The sequence below is a fragment of the Sprattus sprattus genome, assembly GCF_963457725.1.
Source record: "Sprattus sprattus genome assembly, chromosome: 1".
NCBI lineage: Eukaryota > Metazoa > Chordata > Actinopteri > Clupeiformes > Clupeidae > Sprattus > Sprattus sprattus.
In genome coordinates, this window is record NC_137920.1 from 60,036,182 (window position 1) to 60,057,376 (window position 21,195).

The following is a 21,195-nucleotide window of genomic DNA, read 5'->3' on the forward strand; positions in this document are numbered from 1 at the left end:
TGGGATACTCCCATTACCATGGTGTAGACTAAAATAAGAACTTTGTAGGCTTCTACCAATCTTGAATGCCCTGTCTACCAAGGGCCCTTGTGTTGCTCAACTAATTTAGCTTTTTTAATATCATATAGCATCCTCAAGGAAATCAAAGCAAGAAGTCAGCACCTCCAAATATCCCACCATCAGAAAGCAACAGAATTCAGGTGGCTATGCGATTGTACACCAACAAGGTGTTATTTATTGAGCAGTGATGCAGAGTAGAAAAAATGTCAACTCCAGCCCAGGAGATTATTTTCCTTTACTTAACATTGAAATACTGCATAACAGTGACCAAGGTCCGCTTCAACATAGAGTGCTTGGTTTATAATTGTGCCTCTAAAATTAATATCTTACAACACTATAATTAAGTCAAACAACAAGCCTGGCTTGCACATACCTCACCATCTCATGTCATTATAATCCTATAGAGGATCTATCATTTAAAACTTCACCTATCATCCCATATTTACATATATAGTGTATAGAGACAGCTTTAAGTTCAGAAAACACAAGTCTCCACAGGTATACTATAATAGATAGATACATGGGCCAATATAGACATGATTATCTAGTGGGCTAATGACAATGTTGGAACATGGGTTGGCATGGACTCTAGAACTACGCTGAGCCAAAACTCTGCCTGCTTCTGTGCCAAGCGAGAAATATTTCCATGATTATTTAGGAATATGTGTCTGTTAATGTTACAAACCACAGCTTCATTCAGCCCATTCATATTTTACTAAGATGAGAATTAATGCAGGGATGCAGGAATATTCTACAGGGAAATGTCAAAACAAACAGCTGAAATCATCACTATTTTCCTATCTGGTGAAGTAAAACGAAGGCCTTCAAGTTCTCAGAAATGTCTAACATATCACCTTGACATTTTTGTGAGGGAATCAAAATAACTTCAACTGACATGAATATGTATCTACATTCTACAACCCACTATGCCACATACCCACTTTGCCAAAACAACAATGTACACACATCCACTAACTTTCCAGGAAACATTTTTTTTTTTTTGCTGTTTGGTTTTAAACTTTTACAGAAAATATATGTTAAATAATTTGATTAAGCAACAAAAAAAGAGGGGGAAAAAAGAAAAACAGTACAGTAGAATAGAGTAGACAGAGGCTTAAACACCGAATGGGCCCAGAAGTGTCCTAATGAACATGGAGCACAGGAAGAACTGAAGAGTCCAACGAGTGTTGAAGCACAAACAGAGACCTTGGCGATTCGGTGCTCACACAGCACATGAGGTTTTTAGTCTAGATCCATTTCCGCCTTTTTCTCTGTGGGCTCAGAGCCTGGTTGAGCGGCGCTGCCTTTCTGTGGGCTCCCTGTCTGGGCCTCACCGGCCTGCTGTCCGTTCACCGGGCCGTTCTGCTCCGCCTTCTCCTCTTTGGGAAGCTCCACCTTGGGCTTGGGCTTTGTGACGATGGGAGAGCAAACGTCCAACAGCTCCTGTGTGGATGAAAGAATGAGGATATAGGAAAAGGAGCAATACCAGTGACATTCAAGATTACATATATATTAAACGAGGGAGACATAACCGACAAAGGGCATTTGGCAGTTGTGTGTTCTGTAATACACATATAGGTAATTCAGAAGATCGAAAGGCCATTATGTGAGAAACATTAGCTACTCGCGGTCTGTTGCAAACTGTATAGGTCACTAGCAAGACTGCAATGATGCCATTTTCTGTCTTGTTTAATATTTCTGCTCAGATTAAGAGCATTGGAAGCAAACTCCCACATCATTGAATGATTTTGACCAGCAAGAGAGCAGGGAAGATCATTGCTGATCCTTCACATCCCGGTCACCACCTATTTCTGAGTCTCCCATCCGGCAGAAGGATCCGGGCTATCAAGACCAAAACCTCTCGCCACCTGAACAATTTTTTCCCCACGGCAGTCGGGCTCACAAACAAGCCCCCTGCATCACACTGACTCTGGGTTTTCGTACTCAAATTAACTGTAACTCGCCCTTCATGTGCCCAAATTATTTATCATTATTTATTATTATCTTAAAAAACATCTGTCCTTTGTTCTTGTTTATGCTTTTTTGTTGTTATGTTATGTGTTATGTGTTATGTCTTATGCACCAACCACACCAAGTCAATTTCCTGTATGTGTGAATATACTTGGCCATTAAAAGAATTCTGATTCTGATTCTGATTCACTCCAGTAGGGCAGAAGCAGTACCTTTGTCTTGGCCTGGATCTCTTTCATAGTGACAACAGGCTTCTGGGTAAAACTCTGTTTGCTCTGCTGGTTCATTTTGCTGTTCATCCAGATCATGGTTTCATTCACCATCTTGTCCACCTTTGTGATGTCTGCTTCTTCCAAGTGGTCATACTTCTCATCCTACGGTCAGACATTTACCAACAAGTTATTTATATGTTTTTGGCCACAAGAGCTGACAAATCAATGTTTTCAACCACTGCACACCCGATTACCTTAGTTTTGTATGCTTCTACAATTTTCATATATTGTTGAATTAGTTTTCCCAGTTTGTCGAATGCTTTTGGTCTCTCTTCAGCCTCTTGGTACCGCTCCATGATGGGTTGTCCAAATTTCTGAGTGTGCACAACATTTCAATTAAAGCAATTAGCTGAATTACATCATTTTGTATCCTGATACAGAGGATGTGAACAAGGTCTCCAAATTACCTTTAATTCAGCCAGTTTGTCAATATACACTTGTTTCTGTTGGTCCTCCCCATCTTCATACAGCCAGTTTTCTGTATCTTCAAGTTTTATGGAAAAGGAGTCTCGTTCCTGCATTTCAAACACAGGACGGTTAAAATGGAAAGAAATCTTTATTTTTCATATCTAAAAACAATGTAGAGGAGACACACATGAAAAAAGGAAGATTAAGACTAAGGACATAAGTCATAAATGACAGTGGAGCAAAACTGGATCCCTTCCCCCCTCCCCCATATCTGCAACAAGAGGTTAAGTACAGTTTCAGGTTTTAGTCAGTGTAGTTATCTGGATTAACTCTGTAATCCTGCTTTGTGGAAAGCACCCCCCCTTCCACACACACTTCTACTGCTTCAATTATCAGGCCTGCTTGCAATGTGTAAATTCCTCAAGGTGCTAGCTACTCACCTCCTCAGTGACAAATTTCTCCAGTAATCCGTGCAGTTTGTCCCTCATTTCGTATACATACTCCTCCACAAAGTTCTTGGCGTCATTTCGCTCCTTCTCAAGTTTGTCCTGCATGATCATCTTACCCTAAAACATGTTTGACACAAACATTCTCACCATGCCAAACAGGTCTCACATTGAAATGAAAATATCAAAATCAAAACCCAGATCCTCAAGGGAAGGTTAGAAGTAAAAAACTAAACTTTCTTTAACATGAATTATCCGACTAGACCAGTTGTATTAGTTTTACAGCTAATTCATTCTTCAACGTTACCTCATTCTCTACAAATGTATTCAGCATGTCATTTGACAGTTGCCAATGCAGGCTGTTCTGTACAGGCAGGTCCACAGTCTTCGTCTTCACTTTGGCCTTCTTACTCGATGGCGGCTGGTCGGTCTTCTTCTCCTGTTTCCCGTCCTCGGACGTCTTAAATAAGAAGAGATGACAGACACCATTCAAGCCAGCGCAGGTTTGTGCAGAACACACAGACAGTCAGGACATCAGAAGAGAGTTTTAGTGTAAGGTGAAAACTATGCTTACCTCCATGTCTTCAGAGTCTGATTTCTTATCAGCGCTGTCTTTCTGGCCGTCTCCCTGGTCCACCTGCATCTTCGCCTAGCAGAATAAAGCAGAGATGTCTACACTGTGCAGGTAGAAACTGCAACTAAGAACCTCACTGAGAGAGAACAATCAAATCATAAAGACACATGAAAAAGGAGAGGAAGAGACATACAAAGTGGCAGCTCCAGAGTGTGACAGCTGAATAACTTACAGAGAACATGGCCATCAGAGTTGGTGAATGTTTTTTTCAACAGCAAATCCAACCATCTGATGTCTAATGGCTGATGATACTATGATTATTTTAAATGAAATGATAGGAAAGTGTGAGAAACAGACGGAGAGACTCACATCATCTTCCTTTGAGGTGGCCTCTGTCTCCATTGGCTCCTCTACGTCGGTGGACTTAACCACCTCCACGAGTGAGGCACTGGAGACGCTGAACGCACCGTGCACGTTCACCCGTACCTTCACTTTCACCTTGGAGCTCTCACCAGACGCTTGTGGAACCACCTTCTGGACCTGGAACTGGCCTGAAGGGAGACAAAAGACCTTGTTGGACAAGCTGGTCTGAGAGGTGTGAGCCAATTCATAACATGTGGCATGATATCAGAAAGAAAAGAAATTATACACAGTTTGGTTCTTTTTCAACAGTGAAGACTTTACTTTGTACCTATTGTTGGGTCTGTGTAGGGCAGCTCTTTGGGGTTACTGTAGTACGCCTCCAGGGAGAAGGGCTCTTTGCGGTAAAATGTTAGCACTTTGGAGAAGGGCGCCGCATGGTTCTTGGGAAACACTTCACAGTCGCTGCAGCTGGTGAGAGGTTTTTGACAGGAGGTGTTACATAAAATCATTCAACATGATGAGTATATAAAGTGAAAATTAAACAGAAATCCCCATCCACTTAAAAAGTGAATTTTGTATAAGCTGTGTGAAGCAACAACGCAAACAGCAGCTAAACAGTTGAGGTACGTACATGAATACTATACATACAGGAACTTATTTTAATTTCTTGGGCTCCAGTGCATAAGCTGGATGAGATCCTTACCCAAGTCCTTCTTCAGCTCCATTTGAGCTCCATTTAAGAGAGATGGGGTAGGGGACCACATCAGTGATGGAGAACTCCCGTACTTTAAAGGCCGGGGAAAGGATTGCACACTAGGGTGGTAGGATTAAAAGCACAGTTATTACATAGGTACTGAAAAAAAAAAACTCTAAAAGGCATAGCTTAAAGGAAAGTAAAATGACAAAGGTGGAAGTACAGAACATTTTTCTATTCAGTGTGTAGACCAAAATGGCCAGATATATACATTTAAATGTAGGATTATTAAATTATGTAAAGTGTGTGTGTTTGAGCGAAAACAAAAAAGAATTAGTGAGAGAGAGTGCGTGTGTTAACAGGGCAGACCTGCAGTGCACAGCCTCTGGCCACAGCTTCGTCAGCATTGAGCGTAGTGTTCAGCTCCTTGCCGAAGAATTTGCTGATTCGCTCCTTGACGGCAGGCATCCTGGTGGCAGCACCCACGAGTTCCACTGCGTAGATGTCCTCCTTCTTCAGCTCTGGGAAAAACAAAGGCAGTGCATCATTCTGGGTTGGGGTTGGCTGGGTCGGTATTTGTGTGTGTGTGTGTGTGTGTGTGTGTGTGTGAGAGAGTGAGTGAAGGGGTCAGACTGCAGTCATGGCTGCATGGGGCATGTACTGGAGGCTGTGGCATGCTGCTACAGCTGCTGCACCCTGTGGCTGCTACTTACTGGCCTGCTCCATGACGCTGCGCAGGGGACCCTCCACCTTGGCCAGCAGCCCGGCACTGAGCTCTTCAAACCGGCCCCTGGAAGAACAGCGTCAGGCACTATTATTACACACACAGGCCACGCTCACGTTCTTACACACACAAGCAGCTGCTGCGCTACAAACAACTCATTCAGAGCCACTTATATCATGACACATACTCACTAAATACACATGTAGAGAACCCCCCCCCCAACATAGCAGTTCGTCAACATTAACCTTTTCCTTACCTAAGCGCAAAGACAGTGGATCTGTATATATAAAAGCATTCTTACAATAGTGACAATAGTGCAATAACATGGCAAAATGCTTTCAGGGAACAAGAAAAATAGTCCAAAATATACGCCAACATAAAATAGTACTTAGCACAGCCAATTGCAGAAAAGCTGGCAAAGGATTCTGGGAGCAGCCTCTGAATTCCCTATTCAGGAAAAGAGATGCATAAACATGTGTCCTCTACACCGACTGTTTGCTGTTTACCAACCTGTTAAGTTTGGAGGTGACGTCGACGCCATTCATGAAGCACTCGATGTTGAGGGGCAGGTCAGAGGAGTTGGCACTCATCAGCTTCTTCAGCTTCTCGCTCTCCTGAGCGAGGCGCACCTTTGCACGGGGGTTCGACTGCACGTCCAATTTGTACTTCTTCGTAAACTCCTCGCTGAAGTTCTTCACCAGTACATCATCAAAGTCTTTCCCTCCAAGTTCAGGGTCAAATGCAGAGGCCAGAACCTATTGGTCAATGCATATGATAACTAAATATAAAACTTGGTAAAAGGAAGATATTTCAATGCACTCAATGTTATACCTCTCTGTCACTACAATGACTGGTCAAAGGACACTTGTAGCTGCCACGGTCTTATAGCTACATGTTTTTAACTGTGCAGATAAAACAGCAACTAAAAGAAATAACATCTCAGTAGTAATCCAGATTTAGCTAGCATTATTCCTTAAAGTCTGCTGTCATTTCTACATGGTTAATGAAGTATTTTTTTCTTTCTTTATACCCTTTCAGTAAGAGTAACCAGAACAGACAGCCTTACCTTGAGCTTTCCTTTGTTGAAGGCACACACAGAGACCTGGAACCCACAGTGTCCCAGATCCACAAACACCACTGTTCTGGGCTTTTCCTCTGGGTTGGGAAGATCTTGCTTGTAGATCCCATAGGCAAGTGCCACTGTTTAATCAGTTCAAAAGAAAATGATTAAACACATCAAATGTATGCATGTTACATATAAGTATGTCTGGGAATAAAAGGTGAAGTGAGAAGCACAACTGAATGCCTGGGTGTGTTGCTGTGATTTTTTTGTAGGACAACATATGTGTGTGTACCTGCTGTAGTGTCATTAATTAGCCTTAGGCAGTTCAATCCAGCCATCTGTGATGCATCCAAAAGTGATCTCCTCTCAGCATCCGTGAAATAGCTGGGAACCTGGTAATCGCAAAACACATTTCATATACCGAGTGACTGCTGATCAATGAAACACTCTTTAGTTCTAATAGCCTAGGGCCTCAAGGCTCCAGAGTGAGTGAGAGAAGAGCATTCATCTGCTCGTCAGTTACGTACAGAGATGACACAGTCCACCACCGGCTTTTTCATCGCAGCCTCAGCAGTTTCCTTCAGTTTGGTCAGAAGCATGCCGGTGACTTGCTCAATGCTGAAGATCCTCTCCTCCTCCATATACATCACCTTTTTGTTTTTGTTTGAAAAACGAACAAACACACAAAAACACCTATTAACCCGTGACTTTGTACCTCCTCAGTAGAGCAACTTTTACACTCCCAAAACCCACTGATGGGCTTTACTTGTTTACAAGACATTCCAGGTCTTGAATTATAGTTTGGCTGTATTACCTTAACACCAGTGGTGCCATGGGGCATCTGAGCAAGTTCATAGGGCGTGTTGGGCTTGGCTGCCTGGATGTACGCGTCAGTGAAGGCTCGGCCATGGAATCTCTTGAATGCCTGGACAGTGTTTTTGCAGTTTGTGACCACCTTAAGGGGAAACAGTGAGTTACATGTTAACACCCTTCACAGCACTTATTCCTTTCCCTACTTCAATAAGATGTGAATCCTGTGGCAACAATGATTCATTCAAGTCTATGTTGCAATAATGACAAGTTGAGGCTTACCTGATTTTTGGCTGCAGTGCCTATTGAGCGATTATGTGGTCCAAACGAAACGAACGAGCTGTAATAAAAATGATCGACAAATACACATGTGATGAGAAAATGCAATGCAACAACACACAAATTCACAGTCAAAAGATGATAAAGATCATCTTTATCAGTGCAAGACAGTATCACTGTAAGGATGGTTATGAAACTCTGTCATTTAGAGTACACATGAAAGTGGAACTTGCCTACAGATAACAGTCAGTTTCAGAATAAGAATTAGATTTTTTTTTATTGCCAAGTTAACGCCTACCAGAAATTAGTTTTGGCATCAAAACAAATATGTGGTAACATGGAAAACACAACAGTAGTTAGTAGCACTGTTGTACTAAAACAACTTGTTTAGACAATATTTACTTTAGTAATAACCTTGTAATGAAGATGTACATTAATGATGACAGCACATTCACATTGCAGAATAAAATGGTACTACACAACCATCAATCTATGGTGTCAATGTCACGGTGGTCTAATTTTACATAATTGGTTGAGGTAAACACACCATAAGTGGACAAGTTCATTTGCTCCAGGGAATTAAGGGATTCATTTGAGATGGTGGTTGTGTCATATCATGCATGTTATGTAAAGTCATAGAGTTATGACATGTAGGCTAGAGTTATACATCATCAAAAGAATCGGGCACAGCAGCATTATAACAAAATTGCATTGACTATTTGTGTTACTCCGGAGTGAAAAGTATGTGTTTAGCGTTCAATGGAATTGTTTTCGTTAGCCTAAACTGAAAACTGACCCACGCCTTGTAATGAACTAGCTACGTTTCGGATTAAAGGGATCAGAACTTCACCGTTCAGATCATGTACAGATGCATGGAATATATTTTAAACAAATACATCGAGATCGGATACTAAGAATAATCTGTCATGTCGATAAGAGTTGTTTATCTCTGTAAATAACGCTTACTCAGAAACAGCAATTAAGACGCAGTTACGGCTACATGTTAAAGAATCTAAAAGACTCTTCTTGGTATAGACATTCCTCAAATGAAGTGAGTTATCTTTAGATTACAAAATGCATTATTCACGTTCCTGTAACTCGGTATATGTGGTGGTAGTTTACTGCACACCTCTACGTAAGCATCCACTGCAAATCACTAGCTAGAATATTCCTGTGACCGACTGCTGGCGTCACACAGCGACTGGGCAAGTAGCCTACAGTTCAGCACGCCACTTGCAGGATAACGTTAGGCTACCCTTATAGCACACACTCTATAGCATGATGCTAACCCATCACATAGCAATGCCGACATTACAGGGATAGAAGTGTCAGCTAATCACTTATCTGCCATGAAAGTTGTTACACTACACGTACATTAACGCTCCGGTGCATACCCAAGCGATACAAATCATTCAGGCAGGAGCTTACGTCAGGATACAAGCTAGGTGGAATGACGTTAATTGAGTTTGGAAATGCATCGTTCATGTGTGCAGTGCTTATCTTCTGTAGTTAGGCCTCACTGTATGGTTACTAAAGCTTACATTTCTAATGTAGTAAATATCAAGCCTTGTGTGATTTTGTACTCCAAGGATAAATACTCTCGTAAAAGATAATTGACTATGATGTTAAAGTTTTACTTACGGTGTACATCGGTCACTATATTCATTCGCAACGGTCTCGATTCCCCCGGATCGGGCAACAGCAACATAACAGCTTTGAAAGCCAATATCAAATCCCACCACTGACATGTTTAGTTAAGGTATTTTGTCAACCAAGTTGTGACACTTCTATTCACAATGTCGACCTGTAGTACGTAGACAGAAAACAAAAATGGAACTAAAGCTCAAATAATAACGTCCAAAATATCCGCCAATATATATCGGCTTCTATTCATAATCCAAACCCACCACACGATGTTCCCTGCTCATGTATTGCACACACCGGTTAGCATAGACAGTAAAACGAGGCTAGCCCTCACGCCAAATACCATGATATCGCGAGACGTGGAGGGTTCTAGATTAGTCTGAACCATTGGTCTGGTCTGGACTTTTCGATCACATTACACAGAGGTGACGTTGAAGGCGGAGAACGTAGGCTACGAAATTTGCGCTGCGCAATAAGGAACAAATCTCATTTAAAGACATCATTCGATTACACAAAGTTTTAGTAGTAGTTTTAGTTTAGTAGTATAGTAGTTTTCTTCCTTATCCGTGTTGAGTTAAGAATGTAGACTAATGTGTAGCCTGCAATTTTTGGGAACCTAAATGCATGAAACGTCAGTTTTGATTCCACTACACCATTTTCTTAATAGACAAATAGATATAATTATATATTAAGTAATATATATATATATATATATATATTACACATATTGAAATATTTAAATTATTGTACCGCTTGTAGTTGTAACATACCAGTATATACTAGACTGGATGTTACCTAAGACCTATAAAGTATGTTTTGGGAAAGTATTGAAAAGTAATCTTGACGAGGACACATTTGGATTGTTTAAAAAAAATATGTTATATGACCAAGAACACTTTCTTTCTCATTTCCAAACTTCGCCAGACGCCCAATGGGTGGCGATACTGTACCGGGAGTTGAAAATCAATCGTCAAACTAACACCAAAAGAAGAAGAAACATTGCGTTGGCCAATGAGATCTCGAGACGACAAAGATGCGACGGGCGCACTGACCGCGCAGCTACATACCGCCATGTCTCCGAAAGTAAAGTGGCGGCTAGCGATCACGGCTATTGTACTTTGTGTGATTGTAATATTGTACCTCATTTTGACTCGTATTCCAACGTATATATACGTTTTTGTCATTAGTGCTTGTGGCGTTGGTTGCTACTACAACCCGATATATTTTCCTTTTCTCTCTAGATTAGGCCTTAATCCACGCCGTGGTTTGACAATTCCAGCGGCTTTTCTAAACTGGTTACCGGGGTGGAGCATTAGTAGAGAATCATCAGGCAGGCGAAGAAACAGAACTCTTCCACCCTCGAATAATACTGCATTAAACAACGAAAGGCTCTCTGAAACTTCACTGCATTCTCCGGACCCTTCTTTCAACTGTACGTTTTACCCACGACATACGTACATGGATCGAGCTGAATCCAATCCGTCGAGATTTTATGGAACTCCTCGTTTATCTTCCCTGAAAAAGAGGCTGTCATATGGGTAAGTTATTCTCAAGTCCAGTTGAAAATGTAAAACATAAACTGAGCTGATTTAGCTTGCAGGTGGACTACAAACTACGCTACAGATAAATTACAGCCAAGCGAAGTTTTCTGACAGCACGTTCGAGCCGAGATGCACTTGTTTCTCATATCATCATGGCTTGGATGTTTCTTCTCTGTTGTCAGGGTTTCTATGGAGAGCCCACCGTCCATGGTCTCCCCAGGACGACATTACCCTCTCCATCAGGCGAGCACAACATCCTTGGGGATTCTACCACAACCATGGGATCGCTTCCACCAGAAGAGTATTCTCAAGCCGCGAAACTCCGCTTTAGTCCAAAGCCCTGTCAGGATAGCAAAACCAGACAGCCATCCAAACATATCTGCTTTGTGAGTGCGATCTACAAGCGCAGTCCTGTGGCGTACAGTCATCTTTAGTTGATATAGAATTGAATACAAAGTACTGTTTACAAATACTGAATTGGATTAAAAAACTTGATTTGAAGTACCAAGAGAACAATGTAATGTCAGTTCTGTATTTGTTGTTAAATGTCATGTTTTTTTCGTTTGTTTATTTATTTGTTCAGCTTTGATAATTTGAACACTCACCCGGCGCCAGAAAGCCTGCAAAGACAGCCTGAGCCGTGCTCTCGAGAGACTGTACTGAGCGTCCTGCGAGAAAGCCGCAAACGAGAGGTGGACAAGGACGACAAAAGAGAGAACACTGACGGACAGTATGGAAAAAGAAGGTATAGATGGGCCATGAAGAGATCTGCTGTGTGTGTGTGTGTGTGTTTGTATGTGTTGGGAATAGCATTTGCCTTGTAGTTTCATAGTGTGTTCACAATTGCTCTCTTCTGCATTAGTCGCCATGACAGTGGTAGGAGCACCAATTCAGGGCTTGAGCCCCTGCTGGCCAACGGAGCACCATCCCTCCCAGTACCAAAGTGAGTAGCAGAAATATGAGTGATCAATCAACTATATTGTAAATTTGTAGGATTAGATCATAGGATTAGAGTGCCTAACCGACTCCCCTGTGCTACTATTGTCCTCTGAATCTGTCTCTGCTGTCTTTTTGACTGTTTTATACATGTTTTTGCTGTCCTTACCTTTGTATCCCTCTGACTCAGAACTGGTCAGAAGAGATGGCTGAATGGTGTGCTGGCAGAGGAGTCCGCAACCAAGAGATCTCGCACGTCCTCCGTCAGCTCTGGGGTCGGGGGTCCCAGCACTGCTGGAGCCCGCAACTCCATCGTCAGCTCCTACAGCTCCTCCCGGGCCGCCTCAAAGGTAGACCTAAATAATGAAGCTTATTGGATCTGAGGGTCAGGCTAGTGTGTTTAGTGAACATGAGGAGATTAGTTCGAAAAAGGAATTAAAGTTTATTTTTTGAATGGGTAACGTGAAGTGATTTTAGCTAAGCCTTGTTAGATTCTGGTCACATAAAAGAAAATGTTTATGAAGGGGCTCTGCACACTTCTTGTTTTCAGCGCAAAGCCAATTTCAGTTCCAGTTCCAGTCAGTCCCCTTCCACAAGCCTGGGCTCCCCGGGACCACAGACACCAGTGAGGGTGGCCAAAAAGCTCAGGTACACACACCCATACAGTCCAGGCTCTGTTGTTTAAACTCTTTGATTTGTAATGTGGTCAGCGCAGAGGTATTTGAAAAGATTGGCACTTGCATACTGTTTTGTGTGCAGTTAGCCATTTTACCTTTTATGCCGTGTAGTTGGCTCTGTTGTTGTGGCGGCTATGACAAACAAAGATGACAAAACTTTTGACACTTAACTGCCGTAGAAGTGCGTTTATCCTCTGCAGTGGTGTGGGTTGTCTCACGGTGTACATATGCACTTTTATAAACTTTTGTTTAGTTTTTTTTGTGATCGGTTTTATGCTGTCAGTCACTACATCTCTGCTTGAGTACTACTGTGCATTGGAGTGCATTGTTTGTTGTACTCTTTGTACTGGAACTGGCGGTGTAATATCCTGCTCCCTCTTCTTGTTTGTGCCACAGGGATGATACCATCAACTCGCCAAGCTTGTCTTTTGGAAAGTCTGACAGGTCGGACTCGGATATGACTCCGGCCGCAAGTAATTTTCATTTTAATTCAGCTTTAGTTTTCAAAAAATATTTCTTTCCATTTCTTCTGTTTCACAGATTAAATAAGATTGGGCTATTCCCCAACTGTTTCTGTACCTGTTGTCATATGGGATTAAGAGAGCCTGTCCTTACCTATTCACAGAGGAGAGCAGACCTACCCCTGAAACTCCAAGGTCTGTGGCCACTCCCGACTCAAAGGTCCCCGGGTCCCTACGCAGACGCAAGATTCCCCTGGTGGCTCACAGCAAAGATGGACAGTTACCTCTGGTGAGTAAAGCATTTGCCTGCCTCTATGTCTATGGCTGTCCGCATACAGACAATACATACAACACATACGTTTACCACCATACTGTTATAATGGTCAAACCATGAAGCATTTACATTTACATTGTCATTTAGCAGACGCTTTTTTCCCAAAGTGACGGTACAACTATTTAAATGTGTATGATGGATAGTAATAATAGTTTTCCTCCTAGCCTCCTGCACCTGAGCTTGGCTATACCATCACAGTTGAGGATTTGGACAGAGAGCGCAAGGCCACACTTTCTCAGATTCAGAAGCTCCTTGAAGAACCTGGTAAGTTGAAAACTGTCTGCTCTCTGAAGTGCACTACATCACTTCTCAAACACTGCGACTGCCTCAAATAAACATAAGTTAAACTTCTTGCCACTTAACATTTGGCACTGTTGTGATCCATCTTTGTATTTTGCTCAAAGAACCAGAAAAACCTGCACCTGAGCCTGTAACCACAGCGCCTTCCATCTCCCTGTTCCAACCCCCTACCACCACCACCACCACTGCCGCCCCTGCTGCTGCTGCTGCTGCTGCTGATGCTGCTGCCGCCGCCACCACCACCAGTGAGAGCACTCCAGCTGTCTCTGCTCCTTCACTGAGCTCCATCACAACCTCCGCTCCCACCTTCAACCTGCCCTCGGCAGCTCCAGACATATCCTCTGCCCTCGGTCTTACCCCTGCCGCTACTGCTCCTGCTGGCCTGGCCCCTGCCTCTACCTTGCTGGGGCTCTCTGTAGCCTCCCTTCCCACCTCTGCTGCAAGCCAGCCCAACTCTTTGCTGGAGAGCCTGAAGGCCATGAGGGCACCTGTGTTTGGAGGAGCCACCACCGCAGGTCTGCACTGAGAAGGCTCTCACGCATTGAAAAATTAAACATTTCACTTGTTTCAGTTTGAACAAATGCAAAGGCATAAATGTAAATTTGAAAAGGCCTGCCCGTGGGAGTGATCGGCCCCAGAGGCTGCCTCTCTAGGGATGTTGGCTAGGGGCATGTCATAGAGAAGGGAAATATCCTACTTGACCTGCAGTGTATGGATTTTTGCTATCATGAATGCAGTTTACTTGCAGTCTACTCACCTCGATGGGTTTTCTTGACACATCTGTTTCTTGTTTTGTCTAGAATAAACCTTCTGTTTTTGAGTGTTAATCACATATCAATGTTCCCTCTGCCCCTAGCTGCCACCCTGCCCACAACAGCTGCCATGACAACACCAGCTATGATGACGCCCGCTGCTCAGAGCGTGGGCACCGTGAAGTCTGAGCCCAGTGCGGCAGCCCCTCCGGCCGCCGTCCTACTGTCCTCTGGTGCACCACGCCCGGTGCCCAACATGAACTCTGCCTTTGCCCAGGTCCTGGCTCAGCCCCTGCAGCCGTCCTCAAGTGGAGCCGGCCTGTTTGGTCTGGTCAAACCGACGGCAACCCTTGCCCCCACAGCATCACTGGCCAGCTCCTCATCCTCAGCCCAGACGGCGGCAGTTGCCTCATCTTGTATCGGCACGTTTGGCACCACCACGACAGCCACGCTGCTGACCTCTGGCTTCAAGCCTATCTTTGGAGCGTCCACGACGGCCCCGGCATCTGCTCAAGAAGGCAAACCTGCTGTCCCCTTCACAAACATCTTTGGCAGCACGACCAGCAGCAGTGTTTTTGGCCAAACCGTGGCCACGGCAACAGTAACCACTCCAGCAACAGGTGGAAGCACTGGCCTGTTTGGAGGGCTCACTGCCAGCCAGCCAGCACCAGCACCGGCCTCCACCGGTGCGAGCACCGCAACCTCCACACCTGCCAAGTCTCTGTTTGGTAACTGGGGCGGAGCTACTCCGGCAACAGCCACTCCGCCTGCCACCAATACATTCCAGTTTGGAGCCTCCACCACCACTACCACTGGTGGTGTAGCAACAGCTGCACCTGCCACCACCACCAGCTCCTCCAGCACGAACAGTTTCCAGTTTGGAGGGGTCCAACAACCGGCACCCCCTGCTGCCTCCACCCAGCCCCAGGCACCTCAGGGTGGCTTCACGTTCGGCCAGCCGTCAGGGGGTCAAAGCTCCACACCGGCTGCCTTCGGAGGGTTTGGCATGGGAGGCTCAAACCCCGCAGCCACCTCCTCCAACACCACCACTGCGGCAGCCACAGCGCCTGTGTTTGGGGCGTCCTCCTTCAGCGGCGCCTCACAGGCATCTGCTGCCAAGCCCTTCTCGTTCGGGGGTACGGCAGCACCGGCAGCAGCGGTGTCAACTGGCAACACAGCGTCTCCATTTTCATTTGGAGGTGCGGGGAGTGCTGCCGCTGCACCCTCTGCCACGGCAGCACCTGCTTTTGGCACGGCGGGGCCATCACTGTTTGGCGGAGGTGGTGGGAGCTCAAGGCCTGGGTTCTCATTTGGGGGTGCACCCACTACCACAACCACCGCCACCACATCTGGCCCCATGGCCCCCTCCTTCGGGACGCCCTCCACTCAGACTGCAGCCCCCATTGCGGCGGCAAACCCATCCTTCGCATTTGGCGCAGCACCCCAAAATGCCACGGCAACCCCCGCCACTAATTCAAATGCAGGCGGCTTTAACTTTGGCACGCCGGCGCAGGCACCCTCATTCTCATTCGGAGCCAATACACCCAACTTTCTGGGTAAGTAGCACCTACATAGCACCTACAGATCTCTGTTTCAGAGGCTTCAAAGGCCTTACAAATTTTTTTTTTTTTATATACACACACATATAAATCTTTATTTTCTCCGTAAGGCAGAGGTTCCCAAATGGAGGGGGGGTGCGGAGTTACATCAAGGGGTGTTCAGGGCCTGCTGTTTAGCCTATATGTTAGAAGGGATAGCTAGCCAAATACAGCCGACACGCACCTAACATGAACCGATCCAAAGAATGGAACGATACATAACCTTATATCTGCATTTGATCCGGACAGATTTGATCCGTTTTAGATACATGAATGTGTGTGTGTGTGTGTGTGTGTGTGTATATGTGTATTTATGTATACATAACATATATTCTGTGTTGAGATGAAAGGAATGTATTCCATCAGCACCTGTTGGTCTCTATGCCTCAGTTGAGCAGACGTAAAAGGCATTGAGGCCTGAGACTCCAAAGATGGAAGGCATATGTAGGTCTTTGTCTTGGTTTCCTAACCCTTGCTCTCCTCTCTCTCAGCAACGTCCACACCGTTTAATCAGCCTGCTCCTGGAGGCTCTATCCCCTTTGGTTCCCCCCAGGCACCCCAAGCACAGGGCTTCAACCCTCAGACTCAAACTTCTCCTTTCGGTAAGCACAGTAGCATTTATTGCCCTTTCACTTTAACAGCCTTTAGGCATGGTTGGCAGTTGTAGCCAATGTATCCTTATCTGTTTAAACCCACCCCTTCTGTTTGCTGTGTACATAGCAGAATTATTGGCATGCAGGGATGTTAAGTTTTTTCTGGAAATGGCCTGTTTTGTTTTTTAAGTTGCTTTTCTACATGGTCCAGGAGATATTTTATATTTGGTATCATTAAGAAGAAGAATGTGGATTAAGTTAGTTATAAGTCTACTCTCACTAAGACTACAAATAAATAAGTAGCAGTTGGTTTTGCCAGTCATTTTGAGGAGATGCTCAAAGATAACAGCAAAAGCAAGTTTGAAGCAGTTTACAGAATTGGAGTGTATTAGATTATGAAAAACCATTGACGTGCTGAAGTAAGGCACACAACACCTATCCTAAGATCCCATATCTTCCTGTTTGCTCCAGGCGCCGCTCCTATGGGAAGCTTCTCCATTGGCGCTGGCTCAAAACCCTCGGCTCGCCAGAGACTGCAGGCCCGCAGGATGCATGTCAGGAAGAAGTGAGGTCCCCTCCCCTCAGGAGTCACCTTAGGAGCACAGCACCTCTTAATGGACTACTTCAGCTGCGGCAACTGCTGCAGTTGCCATGGCTGTACTGAGTAAATATAGGTTCCAAATGAATTGTTTTGTACTTGAAAAAAGAGAAGAGAAAAAAAACTACTTAAGATGGAAAGTTTGAGTTACATTACTTTGCATCATACGTCTCATTTTATTGTTTTTGTTTTGTTTTTAGTGTCCAATTTTACCATGAAATTGTTTTTTCCTCAATAAAGTGTGTATAATGTTTTTTTTTTTTTCAACCCATGCAGTGTTAGCATTTTTGTGAGGCACCAGTGGAAAAACATTAAAATGGGGGTGGGGTTGGGTTAAGAAAGGTATACATCTCGTTCATAAAGTTTTCCTAGGAAACCATACAAATTCTGCACTTAAAATTCAGTGAGTTTTAACTCAGGGATACTAAAAGGAAAAATAAAGAACTTCATGAACATTTGCTCAAATTGGTATAAAACAGATATCAATTAATATGCACTAATAAAAACTAAATTTGCTTATGATGTGCTTTAAACATTTCTCTTAACAGACGCATGACGACAAATTTCAAAGGTATAAGGGGCTCTGTATTTATGAGTTTTACTGAAGCATTGAGAGTATTCAGGTACTGAATTAGGCCCATGAAATAGATCACTACAAGGCCAGTACTGCAGTTCGTCACTCTGTCTTTCTTTGCTTCTTCCTGCTTCTGTTTCTGTTCCTCTTGCGCTTTTTAGCTGAAGAGTTCTGCTGCTCTTCCTCTGGGGAGCTGGGGTCCTCCTGAATGTCCTCTGCCTCAAGTGCATCACCATCAGGGGAAACAACTGCTGGGGAAGGGCTAATGTGCCAAAAGAAAAAAAATTGTTATATAAATAACATTACATTACTATAACTTGCCACAATACAGCTCATTGACTGCACTGATTTCTTCCTCATATACGACAAATACTAGAACGTACAGAATTTGCTGGTTGACGGCTTGACTTCCGATGGCTTGTCGTTCAAACATGGCCACAAAGAAGCCATGAGTGAGAGTCTTGGTAGGACTGGCACGCAAACATTCTGTGTTCGGGGACAGTCCTCGCTCGGGCCAGTCTGGAAGCAGATGTACCAACCTACAAAAGATAGAAAGATGGACGGATACTTTCTTAATCCTGAGGGAAATTTAAGGTCATCTAGTAGCTTATACAACTTATATAACTCACAGACATACATACATTGACACATACACATAGGGAGAACGTGTTAACAAGGAGTGGGTTGGTAACAGACACAAGAATGGGTCTGACCCTATTGTACAAGGATGGACGTCTATTAGAATATGAATGTGTGGGTAAATGGCAAGAAATAAAAAGACTCCTTGTCTTGTGTAGGCATATCTTTAATCTTAGGGAAAGTAGCTGGGGTGAGAAATTGCATACTTTTCTTTAAAATACCTTTCAATAACACGGAAAAGAATAATACATGATCCCAACAAGAGTTTACACTTAAGATGGACACAGGTTGCACAGATGTAGATACCTGAAATTCGGGTTTTGTTGAAGGCCGGCAGCGACCACCTGCTCGTTCTCTTCGGTGTGTATGGAGCAGGTGGAGTAAACCACGCGCTGCACCTGTGGGAACTGAAGGGCATGGTTCAGACAGCGCAGCTGGAATGCAGACAGAGACTGCAGACGACTGGCCTCCTGCGCCTGCTCCTGCTCCTCTGCCAGCTCTGAACTCCCGTCACGCAGACACACCATTCCTGCAGGATTATACAAGACCACCAAAAACTCAACACTTGCCCTTTTTATGAGTGTGTTCAGGACTACTATTACAGCATACATAGTTCAGTTGGCTATGACCAAATGTACTGGTAGTCAAACAGTAGGCCAGAAAATATCAAAATCAAGCATTTGAAAATGGTACTTTGTCAAACCAGTCTGTTATAGCCCAGGCTGACTACAGCATAAATTGAAAGGTCATGTCTTACTGCACCTGATCCACTACATGAAGGATCCAGCAGAATGTGTTTCACTTCTTTGTATTCTGCATTATGTGGGTCCACTTTTAGAAAGTCCTGATTGGCCAACTGATGACAAGTGAGTCCAGCTCGGAGTAGTAGGGTGCTCATGGTGGACAAGCGCTTGGCATCGAGGTCGAAGGCAAATAGCTTCCTGAATGGAATTGCCACATAAAAGAGAAAATTATGCCCACAGACACCCAACTCTTACTCATTCAAAAGTGACAACTTTCCAACAACTGAAGTATTGCTGGCTTTTTCTGTGTTAGCAATACCATATATCCAGTAGAATGCTATAGATAGTGTAGAAGATGTGCATATAGTATATAAAGCATGCATGCAGTATATAGGGTACTCAGTGCATACCCTTTATTGGTCATGAGAGCAGCAAGGTGGCTGGTTTTGTTTCCTGGTGCTGCACAGGCATCTATGACATGGCTCCCAGCAGGGGGGTTCAGAAGAAACGCTGGCAGACAGCTAGCCTGCAAAACCATTTAACAACTGTTGTGACGAATTAGGCTACATAAGAGAAGGCAATACATTGAGAATGAAAGACACCAAACAGTCTCTATACCTTGTCTTGAAGAATAATATGCCCATTTATGTACAGATAGTGATCATGGAAGGTTTTTTTTGCAGAGAAAACCAGCAGGTTTGGTAGATCAGAATCACTGATGAATGCTTTGCCACGAAGCCCATTTAAATCCTGAATCCTGTAAGTAAATATAACATTGAAAATCAGAAATATAACACATGTATGCCTACAAATTACATGACTAACATCTGATTTAGTAAAGTGAGTGTCTAAAAGGCTATTTACACACATTGTGACTATGACTGACCCATTTGCGTGTCCCTGATAGGAGAAGCCCTCTCTTTTCATGTAGTCAATGACATCCTCCATATTTGTCTTCAGGGTGTTCACTCGCACATAACGTGGAAGTAGAATTCCTATGGGGATGGATGAAGTCAAATCATAGCCTCTACTTCAAAGTCAAGCATCGACACAATACAAATTATTTGAGTTTGTACAATGTCATCTTCATGTCCTCTATTTTAGGATCAGCCATGTGTCTGTTGGAGATATTTAAGCTCTGTGTGTAGCACATCATTTTCAGCCTTCGTCAAAAGTCTCCATTATTTGTTCACTTACCCTCTGGCTTCCTCACATTGGCGGGTAGCAGGTCCTCATTGCAGCTGACTTTTTGTTTCACCTTCATCCTAGCCAAAGATGCTTGGAGACGTGATCGATGCTTCATGATCATCGCCTTCCAGCTTCCCCCACATTTCAGCCCTTGGCCAAAGAGCAGGTCGTACACAAGAACCTGGTGACAGATGATGTGCAGTTTTTTTGTGTTGGTAGCATGCTGAATGAATTCTCAGTTGTGTTTTCATGGGAGACAATTAAATGTGAAATTGGCAACAGTCAGTTAAAAAGAAAACCACGGTACTCGGCAAGATCTGCTGCAGTCTATGTGCTACTGTACTGCACAATGTTGAGCAGCTACCGCAGCTACACTGGCTTCAAGACTCTCTTTTTAGGTATGGTTTCTTTCATTCCTTTCATTGGTGTTGCATCAGCAATGGCAAAGAATTACAAGCATCCCAGGTAGCAGTTACCTTTGCGAGATTGATACGGAGCTTGGTTCCTTTGAGCAGCTTCGTATTGTCGATAATCTCCTGTATTACTGATGAATACTTCTGTGTCTCGCATACCAGAGCAAAGAGCTGTTTGATGTTCTAAGACAGGAAAAGAATACAACAAGTGAGATAACATCGGAAAACACCTCGACATTACAGTAGGTTAAAGCCTTGGACCGCTTCAAGTGGTTTGCGAGAACATACCTGGAACTTACTGTCGTACACCAAAGTCTTCACAGCTCCTCGTTTCTGTTCAACTTTATCAAGAATATCTGCTGCTTTGTTGTACAACGCCATTGTGACTAACTAGAAAATACAATGAATTAAAGCGATGTATTATCTTCCAGTAAACAAGAAAATGGACTCAACTCATCTATCCACTTCTACCTAACCTACCCACGTTTGAGACTATTGGCTATTTACTTTACGGCTGCTGTGTGCTTTACGTCAGATTGT

General features: G+C 43.8%; 3 protein-coding genes across 4 annotated transcripts; 1 reads left to right on the forward strand and 2 right to left on the reverse strand.

Annotated features, from left to right (window-relative positions):
• Window positions 1-201: 201 nt before the first annotated feature.
• On the reverse strand, window positions 202-9,611 carry LOC308373336 (heat shock 70 kDa protein 4-like). The gene is made up of 20 exons (XM_080848793.1): window positions 9,572-9,611; window positions 9,306-9,468; window positions 7,668-7,725; window positions 7,390-7,530; window positions 7,103-7,225; window positions 6,868-6,967; window positions 6,579-6,712; window positions 6,023-6,267; window positions 5,502-5,578; window positions 5,158-5,309; window positions 4,798-4,907; window positions 4,423-4,562; window positions 4,101-4,282; window positions 3,732-3,806; window positions 3,465-3,617; window positions 3,152-3,277; window positions 2,711-2,818; window positions 2,498-2,617; window positions 2,244-2,405; window positions 202-1,503 (listed from the first exon to the last, which is right to left on the reverse strand). Exons 2-20 carry the CDS (start codon window positions 9,410-9,412, stop codon window positions 1,303-1,305), a joined length of 2,514 nt encoding a protein of 837 aa, XP_080704919.1. The 5' UTR covers window positions 9,413-9,468; window positions 9,572-9,611; the 3' UTR covers window positions 202-1,302.
• Window positions 9,612-10,301: 690 nt separating this feature from the next.
• On the forward strand, window positions 10,302-17,511 carry pom121 (POM121 transmembrane nucleoporin; the record flags this gene model as incomplete). Of its 2 annotated transcripts, XM_080852626.1 has the most annotated exons (14): window positions 10,302-10,391; window positions 10,550-10,846; window positions 11,032-11,235; window positions 11,433-11,594; window positions 11,712-11,792; window positions 11,976-12,135; window positions 12,336-12,433; window positions 12,859-12,935; window positions 13,088-13,212; window positions 13,422-13,521; window positions 13,662-14,072; window positions 14,414-15,865; window positions 16,399-16,509; window positions 16,972-17,511. In XM_080852626.1, 13 exons carry the CDS (start codon window positions 10,767-10,769, stop codon window positions 17,067-17,069), a joined length of 3,159 nt encoding a protein of 1,052 aa, XP_080708752.1. In that variant the 3' UTR covers window positions 17,070-17,511. The 2 variants fall into 2 exon arrangements, with proteins under 2 accessions (XP_080708752.1, XP_080708751.1); XM_080852625.1 differs by having other exon boundaries at window positions 10,320-10,846.
• Window positions 17,512-17,661: 150 nt separating this feature from the next.
• nsun5 (NOP2/Sun RNA methyltransferase 5) lies at window positions 17,662-21,141 on the reverse strand. The gene is made up of 10 exons (XM_080852643.1): window positions 20,944-21,141; window positions 20,719-20,838; window positions 20,252-20,423; window positions 19,941-20,049; window positions 19,673-19,811; window positions 19,465-19,580; window positions 19,074-19,252; window positions 18,618-18,840; window positions 18,056-18,211; window positions 17,662-17,934 (listed from the first exon to the last, which is right to left on the reverse strand). Exons 1-10 carry the CDS (start codon window positions 21,034-21,036, stop codon window positions 17,775-17,777), a joined length of 1,467 nt encoding a protein of 488 aa, XP_080708769.1. The 5' UTR covers window positions 21,037-21,141; the 3' UTR covers window positions 17,662-17,774.
• Window positions 21,142-21,195: the final 54 nt, after the last annotated feature.